Source organism: Dendrobium catenatum, unplaced genomic scaffold (assembly GCF_001605985.2).
Source record: "Dendrobium catenatum unplaced genomic scaffold, ASM160598v2 fragScaff_scaffold_85, whole genome shotgun sequence".
Taxonomy (NCBI): domain Eukaryota; kingdom Viridiplantae; phylum Streptophyta; class Magnoliopsida; order Asparagales; family Orchidaceae; genus Dendrobium; species Dendrobium catenatum.
In genome coordinates, this window is record NW_021318547.1 from 131,528 (window position 1) to 145,754 (window position 14,227).

General features: G+C 35.3%; 1 protein-coding gene across 1 annotated transcript; it reads right to left on the reverse strand.

Annotated features, from left to right (window-relative positions):
- Positions 1-8,346: 8,346 nt before the first annotated feature.
- LOC110094219 (protein EXORDIUM-like) lies at positions 8,347-9,543 on the reverse strand. The gene has a single exon (XM_020819398.2). The coding sequence runs from the start codon at positions 9,440-9,442 to the stop codon at positions 8,504-8,506; it is 939 nt and encodes a 312-aa protein (XP_020675057.1). The 5' UTR covers positions 9,443-9,543; the 3' UTR covers positions 8,347-8,503.
- Positions 9,544-14,227: the final 4,684 nt, after the last annotated feature.

The window sequence follows — 14,227 nt, forward strand, 5'->3', positions numbered from 1 at the left end:
CTTGAAAGATCATCACATTCATTGAACAAGTCTTATAATTTTTTGAATGAGTATAAAATAAATACATATAATTATTTTTTCGCACAAAATAAAAAAATGCAATGCCTAGTCCAACAATGATGTCTGCAGCGGATGGTGACAGCAGCGGTGGCAGTTTGTAACGATAGCAGGGGGAGGCTTGTCAGTGGTAATGATGGTAAGCGGTGTATTGTGATTGACCACAGCAGGTGACAATGAAAATGAATTTATAGTAAATTTAAGAATTGGTATAATAATTTCTAAATACGTCAAATATATACAAAATATATTAATAAGAAGAAAGCAAATCTTAATACAAAAAATATTGATAATGTTATTGGAAGAGAATTGATGCCTAGAAACTTAGCTAACCAAATAAACTCATTTATTTGGGCACTGATGTGGAAGTTCATATGAAAATATTTTTTGAGAACTTAACAAGCAAATTATAAGACCTTAGGCCATAAAAGATTTTACTAACCAACATTTCATTAATATCATGAGGAGAGTAATCAAATTTGCCTAAACCAATTAAGCCCAATGAGATCATACTATGTTCTTGTGTGTAGATGAATTTTTGGGTGAATTAATTTGGTAAATGTGCATGTTTGACCACTAAGAAATTCTAATATGTAATGTTGTGATTTCAATTATTTTGATCTCTATATCGATCTAAAACACCCTATGTAAGATGCTATTTAGCTCGAAGTGTTCTAACTAGGGTTGCGAAATTTACCCAAAATACTCAATGAAATCGAGGGATCTCTGGCTTGTTGCACTTGTAGACTGTCAACGCTCCTATTTGAATAACAAATCGCGAGCTCTCAACGTCCAGATCGCATGCAACACGAGTTGGAAGTTCCTTGGCCTCGGTTCGCCGGAGATCTCGCCACCGGCGAGGTTTCACCGTCGGGATTAGGTAGGGAAAGGTGGAGGGAAGATGCAGGAGCTCTCACACAAAATCTCAGAGGCTGGGGAAGTCTCTCGAGAAAGTAAGAGCAAAAAGATCCTTTTCCAACCCTAAATTTTCCCTAGTTAAAGCTCTAATCAATGCACCGACGGTTGGGATTGAATCATGATCAAATTAGGAAGGAAATAGGTCGATTTTGGCCATGGAATTGAATTCAAAATGAAGGGGCATTGATTAGGTCATTAAATAGGCTCTTAAATCCACTTAATTGGGTGATTAAGGCCTATTTAGAGCCATGGTTGACCAAGTCCACGTTTGACTTGGTCAAACCTATATGCTTTGGTTGCTAATATATTAGCCACTTATCAATGATCCAAATGCCTTCCAAATTAAATATTTCATATCACTTACACTTCGTTTGAGACGGCTTTTTAAGTACTGCATCTTAAAATAGCTTTTTAGTAGAAAATTTTTAATTTTTCAACTAGAAAGCAACTTTAAGAAGCAGTGATAAAGCCTCCCAAATGAAGCCTTAGACTGATTTGAATTTTTTTAATCTCTTGTTCTTCTCGGCTTTCTGGATGGAAATGTACGTATGATGAAGCTAATATGAGTTCTGATAAGCTTGTTCGCCAATAAAGCATAGTTAAGAGTTCTTATTTATCGATATGAGCTCTCGTAAAAGAACTTGTCAATGTTACCCTCCTACAATTAGGAACTCGTCCTAACAAGCCAAGTGGATATTGTAAGTCATACTTGCTAGCTACATAGAGTCCACTTTTATACTCTTCCTATGATTTTGTTGTATAACTTGTTATATGTTGTTGACCTTGGCCCTCATATATTAATAATGATTGGTCAAAGATGAAGATGGTTTAATCCTATATTTTAGGCCAAATTTTCATCCATTGAAAACTCTTTAGATTCTTTGATAGATTATCTCTCTTAGGCCCCTCTTTAGATCACTTTCACCCATCTTTTTATGACCAAGTGGCCAAATCATATCCACTATAAAAGTTAATAATTTAAGAGAAAATTTGAACCATAAACTCTCTTGCATGGGTTAAATCCATTTCTATAGTATGGTTAATCGGAGTGCTTTCCATAAACAACATTGAGGCTTCATTTGGGATGACTTTCTTAATACTTCTTAAAGCAACATACTACAATTCCTCTGACCATCGTCGCCAGCTGACTATGGTCCCTCTGATCACCGTTGCCTACCGACTATGGTCTCTCTAACCACTGTCGCCCTCCGAATATGGTCCCTCCGCATTATTGCCCGCATACTACAGTCCCTCTACCTCTCGTCGCCCATCGACTACTGTCCCTCCAACCCCTGTTGTCCGTCGACTATGGTCCCTCTAACCACTATTGCCTGTCAACTATGGTCCATCCGACCACCGTTGCCAGCCCATTAATGTCCCTCCGACCAACATCGTCATCTAACTATCGTTGTCCACCAACTACGATCACTCTGACCATCATCACCTGTCAATTACAGTCCCTCCAACCATCGTCGCTTGACTACAGACCTTCTGACCTCCGTTGCCCATTGACTACAGCGCCTTCGACCATCATCACCCAACTACGATCCCTCGAACCTACAACGCCTTATTACGATCATAACAACTAAATAAACAACGCAACATTATCTTAAGAATAGCTCTCAACCCCAACTATATAATATGCTATATATGATGTACATTAAGCTAACACCTTCACCAAAAAATTGATATTATTTGTAATCAACAACAACCATTAGTGGATTCATTTCAATTATATCAGGCCCCATGATTTTTCTCCCTTTTTAGGGATTTCCATGTAAATATTATAATATCTCTTATGACTTTTACACACATCTCTCTTTATTTGTATATGTGCTTGATATTCTTTCAAAGCTAAGATATTAAGCTCTTTATCTCTCTACCTATATGTTCCAGGACACAATGATAATCAAATTGAACATCTCAATGAGATCAATCCAACTAACAAAAGACCACATAATTCTAGCATTATTAGCAGATTTAAATATTGAAATAAAATATGATCAAAGAAATTATTATGGGCCACCTCATAGAGTGTTTAAATTTTTTGCTATATTTATGGTATCTGTTGCTTTCAAAATTTATAAGTAGACTTCAACTCTTTACATGGAGACTCATGACGTGTGATTCAAGAGAACTTAGAGGTTTAAAGAATCTCAGAACTCTACTCGAGCACCACTATTGTTGTACTGCCGTTGTAAAATAGCCTTTGCCCAAATGCTGCCATTTAACAAGTGCTTGGCTACCTCTGTTAGGCCATCACCCAACATCCATCATTGGAGCACCACTAGAGTATTGTTGTTGAACCACTACCTGATCACCACCATTAAGCCATCATCTAACTTTTGTCAGTCGATTACTACAATTCTATCATTAATATTAGACCTTCTTCACTCGCAATTATTGATGAACAACAACCACTCATCTTCATCAAACTACTAGTGTTGTTTGGCCACCATCGTTCGATCACCACCTAACTACCATTATCGAACTATTGATAATTTGACATTATCGTACCACCATCATCAGAATGTTGGACCTAATCAACATCACCAAACCACTACTGCTACAAAATGGTTATATTTAAGCAATATAAGCAAAAAAGTAGCTAGAGAGCCGTGAATCACGATCAAGCTCATTGTGGCTTTGGAGTCTCTCATCACAGAATAATTTGGCCTCATGAGAAGTTATTCTGTGCGGACGCCCAATATAGTTTACCATCTGGAGACCAACTAGAATGCATCACCCCTTACTCGGTACCTGACTCGGTATTGCTAACGTGGCACGTTCTGATTGGTCTTCGGACAATAAACTACTTTCGACGTCAGCACAAAATAATTTGTCCACATCATCTAGCGAGTTCACATTATTTTCGTTCTTGTTATTCGTCAATTTTGAATCGAATTGACGTCTTGAATTGATTTATACAATATTTAAATGAACAAGCAAAATTAGCAACTTCCTAAACAAATAAATCTTTTATCATCAAATTTCCTAAACTCAAATAACCCTAAAAAAAACGTCGAGCTTCTCCTCTTGATCGTTATTATTATTATTTTACCGCTATGATCTTAATAGCTATTCAAATTCGGTTAATACATAAATAAAATAGTATTGAGTAATGAGTAATGAATGCGTTCAAATTCCATGGATGTCTGCTTTGATTACGCTAGATCCATCATGCATAATGCTTCGGCAGCTGGATACCACATACATTGGGAAAATTGATACCAAGCATGACCACGTTTTTTAATTTCTCGCAGGCCTGTTTTGCAACGTAATTGGGAAAGGTTTTGCATTATGTCTTAAGAGATGTTGGATGAATGTAGCCTAAATAAGATAATATATATTTTTGGGTTTGAAATAAAATGAATATAAATTAAATTTAAAGATGGTGGCAGACAGCTGGTAGAGGCGGCTGACGGCTGGTGGTGGTCGGCGATGGTGGTTGACGGAGGATGGTGTCGGTGGTTGTCGGCGATGGTGGCGGCTAGTAGCGGTGGAGCCTGGCGGGGGCGACCAATGGCGAGTGGAAATAGTCAAGTAAGTTTGCTTGTAGTGTAAACAGTTCCCACTCAAAACTACCAAAGTTTAGTTTATCTAAAAAATTAACAAAAATGCAAGGTTATGAAAATCGGACCTGACAACAAACCGAAGAGGAGAGTTCACGTGTTCGACCGGTCGAACGGGTTGAACCCGGATGACGTAACAAATTATAAATTATTATAAAAATAATAAAAATTAAACCAATAATGAAATATTAATAACCATATACTTTAATTATAAATTATTGTTAATTTATTATTACATATTTAGATATAAACATATAATATAAATAAGAAAAAAACTCACAATAAAATAATTTTTTACTAATATATATTAAAAATATATAATGTTAAAAATAGAAAAAATTAAAAAATATATTAACTAAAAAAGTTAAAATTTCTATAAAAAATTAAAAAAATCCACACTATTTATCAATATATAAAAATAAATGATAAAAATAAAAGATAAAAAATACAACAAAAATAAATATTATCATATTAAAAATAATTAAAAAAACTATTTAAAAAAAGATGTTTTGCTGTTGTATAGTGATAATAGAAACCAATATATTTTTCTTGTATGGTTTAGTCCCAATCATTTGTGATGTTTCGCTTTGCCCATAGTTATATAGTTTTTTTTTTTTTTTTCTCATTATAGGAGCTTATAATGGAGCCTGTGAAGCCAATATGAGAAGTTTTAAGTATAATTTAATCATATTCTTTAATAATTTATTAAGATTTTAATATATAATATTTATATTAATATTAATTAAATTTATTTATATTTTTAAAAAAAATTTTGTACCGGTCGTTGAGAAAATCCGAGGACGTGCGAAACCAGCGGGTACCCCGGTTCTTAAGCGATCCGACCGGCCATTAGACCGGTTCACAGTTGAACCGGTCGGACCGGCTGGTCCGGTCCGATTTGCAAAACGTGGTAAAAATGGTTACACTAAAATTATTTTGCTTTACTTTTTTATTTTTTTAAAATCAAATATCAATATTTTCTATACCATTGCATTTGAAATATTCTACACCCATTTTATTTCTAATCAAACAACCCCTTAAAGGTGATATGTAAATAAGAATAGATAATTAAAATTTATGTGTTCTATAATTATCAGTGATATGAGTTATGGGTGGAAGTAAACTATGCAACGAACAAAAAACAAGAAATAGAAAGCGGCAGAAATAAGTGGATACTAGGATTTAACGTGAAAAACCTGAAATAGGGAAAAAAATCACGGAGCCAGACGACACAAAAAATTAACTATAAAAATTGAGAGAAATTTGTACAAATCTCTCTTCTCTCTTGCTCTTTATTTACTTTTCTTCACTTATACCGCTCTCATGCACAAAATAAAAGAGAAAGTCAAGTTATTAACCCCAAGAAAAACGAGAAAGAAATTTGTGCAGTCCGCCACTAAGCATTGTGATGCTAAGCTCTTTGTCAATTCTCCCAGCAAACTTTGCAGCATCGGGGAGCTCAGGAACACAACGTTGTGGCACTCGGGTTTACAACGACAGGAAGTTTGGGTACACAACATCGAGGCATTGTAATTTTGTTTTTTTTTTTTGCAAGACACCCAAACCCAAGCAAGGGAATTGAAGGACCTTAGGCACCCTCCAATGAGTATGATAAATTGAATTGAGGTAAAAAATAATAGCAATTGATCGACACAATCAGATTCCACACGGCTAACTTGAACTATCTGATCAGCATATGTGGAATTTATTATTATATAAGAAATATTTGAAACAAATGGTTTAATTTGTTCGGCGCTGTTATCGTTATAAGTATTTGTAAATTTTTTTTAGATTAACTTATTTCATTATATACTATATTTATATATTTGATATTTATTTTTATATACTTATTCATATATATGATATATAAATTTTTGTATCACATTAAAATACCGCTTGTTCGTCTGCTTGTCTCACTTGCTTTTTCACACTTTTCAATGCTTTAAAGTCTACTTTTACCCTCTCTCCTTACATCATCCCTTCAATTCTCTCTTAGGATACTTGTTTTCACCGCGGCACTCATTTACGAATTTTTATTGCCTCCGGCAAAGAATATCGAGCATACTGAGTGTGTACTGAGCATCTGTATCGAGCACGGTACCAAGTACTTTAGTGACGTGGCGTTTTGTTATTGTCTTCCGAATGCATTCGGTAACCTGAGGGAATAATCACTCCTCATTTACCCTGTTGCATGGCTTCCACTTCTCAACTTCATCGATTTTAAAAAACTGTGTGGTTCGGTTTGATAAAGGAAATGCAGATTCCATTACTCCTAATGATCACAAATCCCTTTCAGCTTAACAGAAGTTGTAGCTCCACTACTCCAGTTCTCTGCCACAGCTGCAATTAGCATATCAACACCATTCATTTGTAACTGTATGTCTTGATTACTGCTCACCATTAGATGTTTTTTGGTAGCTCTCATGAAGAGGGGCGGAACTAGTCTTAATTTTATAGGGGACAAACTTATAAGTAACTGTTGATGTAGCCTAGAATTTGGTTGGACCATTCATTACAAGAAAATGGATCAATAGTGACACCTATTTGTTCATATCATAGATCGCCTTACGCTTTGCAAGTATATCGCCCCTAACGTAGCGACTCCTAACGGGGTTCGACCTGGGGCAATTGTCTAAAGACCATAATATTTTAAATGAATAAATAAAATGATGAATTCTATTTACCTACTTGCAGGGTTAAGTGCATAAAATACATTATTATAAAGACTAAAATAGCACGTCACCCAACGCATTATTTATTGGGTGATGTGGGGTGTTCTAATTGACCTCAGGATGCATCCGTACACTTATATTTACTGTGAGGTATGATAAAATTCTTTCTTCATATCTTGTCCAGTAATCTTCTCTGTTATTCTCTCGTATAGATGTTTTAGTTCTGTGTATGCTTGTATTTTACAAATACCAAGTTCAGTTGTATGTGCTGAACTTTCTTCAATAATAAATCTGGATGAAGAAATCAGTCATAATCTAGCCAATATCCTTAAGATTATATAGTGTGCTACATGGGCTTAAGAGTTGCTTGTTTCTTCTTCGTTAAGTCATATGATAGAAGAATTTTTAAGATCATCGTCCCCTTAGCCCCCTCTAGGAGTGTAAATATATGGGTTAAGTCAGGTTTAGGCTTTTATCGAGCTCAACTCGTTAGTTGGAAAGCGAGCTCGAATTCGAGCTTGTCTCACTGTAAACAAGCTCGACCAGGCTCGCGAGCCGGCTTGCAAGCCATGAGCCGGAATTTTTAAATTAAGGTAGGATTTTTTAAACTTAAGCTGAATTTTTAAAACTTAGTCAAAATGTATAAGAAAATATGAAATGTTTAATATTTAAATAAAACTTAGATGATTTTTTATTAATTTTTTTAATATTTAGATTTAATAAATAACATAAAATTATTTTAAAATATTAATATTTATTCGAGCCGGCTCGCAAGCTCACGAACCGAGCCGGCTCAACCTCAAACTCGAGCTCGTTTACTAAACGAGCTCGAACTCGAACTCGAGCTCGACTCGTGAGCTCGATAAACTTAACTCGCGAGCTCATAAACGGTCGAGCTCGAGCTGGCACGTGAGCCGGCTCGACTCACTTACACCTCTAGCCCCCTTTAAGGGGACAAATAAGTTTTAGCATCTCACATCCTCAATCAAAAGAGAAATTATTATGTGCAGAATTCGAACGGAATTTTAAATCCAAATTATGAATGTACATATTATATACACACTGCATACAATAGGATGATGATGAATAAAAATCAACACAAGACATTTAACAAACGCACCCCAGTTTATCAATAAATAACCATTTATTCTTGACATGAATACAATTTTTTTTATTAAGAACAAGTATTAAAATTTGAAAAACGTTTTTTACTGTGTCAAATAAATAACATATTAATCCAAAGAATGAGATAAATTACAAATGAACCATAAAATCTTCTCATCATTATACCAAAGTGGAACATGAAGCCGTTGACGGGTCAAAGATGGCCGGGAGCAGGTACGTCCTCCCATGAGCTCCATTCGCATTGTAGCTGGCACCAGAGGCGGGGTCCACCAACAGCTCGCCGGCGTATCCAGGATACGCTCCCTTTCCATATATTCCCGGGCACGCCGTCGCCGCCTCAAGCGGCGAGTTCGCCGGGCCCATGAAGAAGCCGCCGCCGAACGGATTAGTAACGGCGCCGGCAACCATGCTGGCTAGATTCATCACCATGCCGTCAATGCCGACGTCTCCGTTAGGCGCGATCAACGGCGGAGCCTGCGGGCCATACAGCGGCTGGTGAAAGGGCCACGCGCACTGACCTGGGCATTGAGCCGCCGCGTTGCCCACCCAAATGTATACGAACCGGCCGGTCTTCGAACGGGGAGACGCAGCGTGGGTTCCGCAACGGCTCATGCAGAAGCCTTCGACCGCCACGTCGGCAGCAGTCAGCACGATATTAATTGCTCTCCGCCGTTGCCCCCTCGCCGCCAGCGCCGCCAGGTCCGCGTTCTTCAGGGATTTTCCCTTCGAGCACTCCATGTCAAGGATCTGATCACCGAAGGAGAGCCGAGGCAGCGGGGAATTGGAGCGGGAGTAGAAGTTCTCTGTCATTTTCCACCAGGAGGAGACGGAAGGAGTCTTCTGCTGTTGCTTATGATTGCGGTCAGTGAGAGAGGCGACGAAGTCAGAGAGGATGGCTCTCTGGGCGGCGCTGAAGTTACCGTACCAGATGAGGTTGACGGATATGGGACCGGAGAGGAGGGCGCCTTTGTGGTAAGTGATAGTGAGCGGCTGCTTTTCCTCCGCCGCGGTGAGGCGACTGGAGGCGAGACAGGCCTGTAAGAGAAGTAAGGAGAGCAGGAAAAAGAACAGAAGAGAAGAATGCTTGAAATAACTCATATCTGATCAAACAGCAAGAGAAAGAAGAGGCCTTTTCTGACAGAGGAAGAAAAATGGGAAAAAAGCTAGCTTTGTTGATGTGGTGGTGGGAAAACAGGGATAAATGGTAGCCTTATATACTGTGAAGCCATGGAGAGAGCTTGGTATACGTTGCTTTATTATTAAATATGAGGGAAGGCGCCAGCCGTATGGTGGGCCTTTGGTTAGTCAATCGGTCAAGCAAAAAACCATGTACATTTCCCGGCAGCTTCAGCCATGAGAAGATTTTATTATGTTTCCATGAATGCCCCGGCATCTAAAACGAGCAAAATCAGATGATAGTTTAAGACATAGGGGCTAAATGGGAATCATCTTTTATGCGCTGAGCGGCAAGGGAACTCTACGAAGGCACCGCAGAAGGACAGCCTGGATTTATTTATTTTCAATAAATAACGATGTAAGGACTTTTTGGGGCGGGCTCGCGCCAGCTGTGAAGGCGTCTGGATCATTAGACCGCGTGGAGTTATTATACGGCGCGGGAGAAGTTGGCGACGAAGCCGTGCATTCCGTGAGGGAGGGGACCAAGCCGGGCGCCTCAAGAATCCGATGTTGTTCTATTGGCAGTGGCGGGCATGGAGTGAGATCTCATTGTTGTAGCTCCTTTTGATATCATATATGGCAAGGTTTGATTTATATATCGTGAGAAGAAGTCATGCAAGAAATTATTCTGTGCGGACATCACATGATTAGGAGATCAATTAGAATGCGTCACGTCATTCGGTAAACAGTAGTATCGACTATCGAGCAAAAAAATGACATAACGCGTTCTGGTTGGTCTTCGGACGTCCGATGTCCGCACAAAATAATTTTTCCAAAATGTGAAATCGATCATAAAAACTCAGGAAATTATAATTTTTTTTATATATATTTTTATTTGTTGTGTTGAGTTCGAATAGTTAAGTTCTTTTCAGGTCAAGTTGAGGCTAATATGTTTAATTTTTATGCGTTTCATATTGGTTTGGACCCATTTAGATTGAGGATTTCAATTTATTTTAATAAGCCTATCAGATTCAGGTTGGTTGATTTGTGTTTTGTCATTTTATGATTAGATTCCCTCCAACTAAAAACACCTCCATTGTCAAGGATTTAGAAATAAGATTTCTTCATTACAATTTACAATTACACTCTTATTCATTTATTAAAATAGGATGTGCTTATAATTCCTTCCATTGTTCCCTTTGATAAATATCAAGAAAAATTCGATGAAGCACTTGTTATGTTTAGAAAAGATAAAATAACAAATTTGATCCAACATAATGAGATGATTAATCCAAAAACAGTACATTTATATTAGAGCACCAATCTCAATGCAAAGTCAGCCTTCAAGTTGGTAAAAAATATTGAGAAGATAATTAGCTAAATAAAATTATAAATAATATCCAAAAAAAAAAAAACAGAGAAGGCATTTCCCCTAAAATCACGCTAGTAATGTAATTAAGCTCATCCGACTATGATTTAACTATTATAACTTAAGCTAATTATTCTTTATAAAATAAAATAAATAATTGTCACAAAAAAAATATTGTTGTAGTATAGCAGCCGCCCTACTAGAGTACTAAGGAAAGAAAATTCCATTATTAATACTTGCTGTGCGTACAATTAAGTTATTTAATTAAATAATTATGAGCATTTCAAGTTGACAGGAAGCATTAGTTGTGCTAATATTAAAAATTAATAGCATTTTGCTAAAACAGCTTCAGCCAGCTGATCTTTTGCTAGCTCGCTTGGTTATTGCTACGTATGCATGAATTCTTAATTTAATAATTAAACTGTAATAATTAATAAATAAATTAAAGATCTATTTGCGATAGTTGTCTAACTATTTTAATTTTCAGATATCAATCACAATTTTATTTGAATATTTTTTCTTGCAGCAAGATTTTTTACTATTTTAAAAGAAATTCTTAGTGAAAAACAGATTTCTAGCACCATAATAACTAAGACTTAGGCTTCGTTTGGGACGGCTTTTTTATTGTTTTATAAAATGGAGTTTTAGTACAAATATTTTTATTTTTGTACTAAAACTCCGTTTTAAAAAGCAATAAAGCTCTGTTTGGAACTATTTTTTTACTGTTTCTTAAAGCAACTTACTAGTAAAAAAAAATTAATTTTTACTCAAACAAAGCCTCAATTTGGAACAGCATTTTTATTGCTTTATAAAGTAAATTTTTAGTATAAAATTTTCTTAAACAAAAAAATATTTGCACTAAAACGCTACTTTAAAAGAAATAAGAAAGCTGTATCAAATGAACCTATTTTATTTTCTCTATAACAACTTCTCAATCAACTTAATAAAATGTTATAGCTGTTCCAAACAGATCATAATAGATCCTTATTTTTATGAAAGTTATAAATAATATAATCGAAATAATGCATAAATCCATCGATCCTTTCTTAGTAAATTATAATAAAACTCATTTTAGGTGTGGAGTTATACCTACTTAATAAAAGGAGCTCTTAAAACTTAAAAGGCGGAAATTATGAATAATTCTGAATAAATAAAATAGATGGTGTGAATTTCCATCAAAAGTATACTTTTCTCCTAATTATATAATCTCTATAATAACATATCCTCAGCCAACATTTCTCCTAATTGTAATCTCTACATGAACGAGCTGTTCATTGACCTCTTGCAACGAAGAAGATTAGGCAGTGGGATTCTGTCAAGCAGCACGGTGCTGGGTGGGTGTATCTGCTAATTAGTAATTAATTAAGCTAATGGTATCCAGAATAAAAAGCTTATTAATCAGCTTTTATTGGCTGCCAAATCGGTTGACAAATGATACTTATATAGTCATTCATAGACAGCCGATAATTATTATTTTTTTTTTTTGGGAGTAATTAGCAAGACATGATAAAGCATAGGAATGTAAATATGTTGGGAAGTAAATCACGAACCAGGCAAACAAGAAAGAAAAATGGAGAAGAACAAATTGGATTTAAAGGGGAAAAAAATTACGGAGTCATACCACATTAAGAAATTCATTATAAAACTGAGAATAAACTGCATAGATCTTTATACTCTCACTCTCTTCCATCTTCTCCTAACTTGGATACAAAAGTATTTTACTCGTTACACACACATTTAATTAGATACATCTCTTAAAAGAAAGAGAAAATAGACTCAATTAACTTGCAGCATCACTTGCGCCTCGGTGTTGACTCATCTATCTCAAAACAAGTTCACAGCGTGTGGCGCTATGAACACAGTGCCTCGACGCTAAGCTCTCTATCTCAGAGGAGATCCATAGTGCTTTGGCACTAGATTTACAGCGTTGCAGTGTTGTATGTTCAAATTTTTTTTCTTTTCAATGTTGTACACATTTGAAGGGATAGCTTGTTATCCCCAGGGAGTTCCAACTTGTCGAGCTTGACCGACATAACTGAGGTATGATTCTATCATGCAACTCGATTGATCAAAACACAATCAAACTCCACGAAGAACTAACAAAATGAGTTGAGTTCTTGCTTAATCAAGCCATACTTATTTATTTTATACTCAGCTTGAGCTTTACTCATTTTTTGAGCTCGAGTTCTTATTTTAAATATGAAGAACAAATAATAATTTTGGCTAAAATAAATAATGATGCGTCGATTGATGTTAATTGAGCTGATTTGACAAAGCCTCAAGCTGAGCTGAGCTAGCCTAGTTCTAGCTCGAGTTGGTATAAAATATATGAACTCAAATTTAAATTTGATCTCGAACTCATAACTTGATAAGCTCGACTCGCAACCTCGTTGTTGATTTGATTTTCAGCCTGCTCACGATATGAGTTGTCTCACTTACATCCTTAATAAAGCGCATGCTATTCTAGATTAATATTATTTATTTTCCTTATAATTATTAAGAGAAACTTTAAATGATCTTTAGTATTTTGTAGTGACCGAGTGGTGTTATAGGTGTCTTTTTTCTATTCAATTATATCAATATAAAACATTGTAAAAACTTTAATTTAATATAATACTTCTTATTAAAACTTTATCTTCTATTATGTTTGCCTAATTCTATTATAATTCTTGTAATTGTATTCAGCTGTGTTGTACTATGTTATTTAACCAGTGTGAATCGTATTTAAATATTTAATGAGACTTATGCTAACTTGCAATTTAATTATTTTATAATTTTTTCTTATAATATTTTATTTAAATCTTATTCAAATCATATTTGATTAAAATTTAAGAATGCTCAATTGAAATTTTTTTCTTATAATGAATCATTCAAACTTTGATTAAAAATGTTTTCAAATAAGAATGATTTATTTTCAATTAAAATTTGCAAAATATTTGATCATGGCTCGACTTTTTATCTTGTATGATTTCAACTTTGCTTAAATTTTATTTGAATTAAATTTGATCGAATACTCTTCGAATTAAATTTGATCGAATACTCTTCGAATTAAATTTGATCATGACGGACTTGAAAGGGCAGTTTGTGATCTAGAACAAATGTTATATTATTGATAATGTTCGGACTTATTTTCCAAAAAAAAAAAAATATAATTTTTTAATTTCAGACATTATAGAACATATAAGCTCAAATTTATTTTATATTAATAGTATATAATATATACCCATTACTTGCAATTTCTCAAAATTAAGGCTTTTTTATTATATTTGATATGTCCTTCTGACTAGCTTATGTCGTCCACCGACTACAGTCTGTCCGACCAAACAAACACATCAATAGTGATTCTTTGTATTCACATCATGTAATGTACTCTATAAGATGTACATCAAGTTAAGGCC

Coding starts and splice junctions, on each gene's coding strand:
- LOC110094219 (XM_020819398.2), bottom strand. CDS start 9,442: ATGAGTTATTTCAAGCATTCTTCTCTTCTGTTCTTTTTCCTGCTCTCC.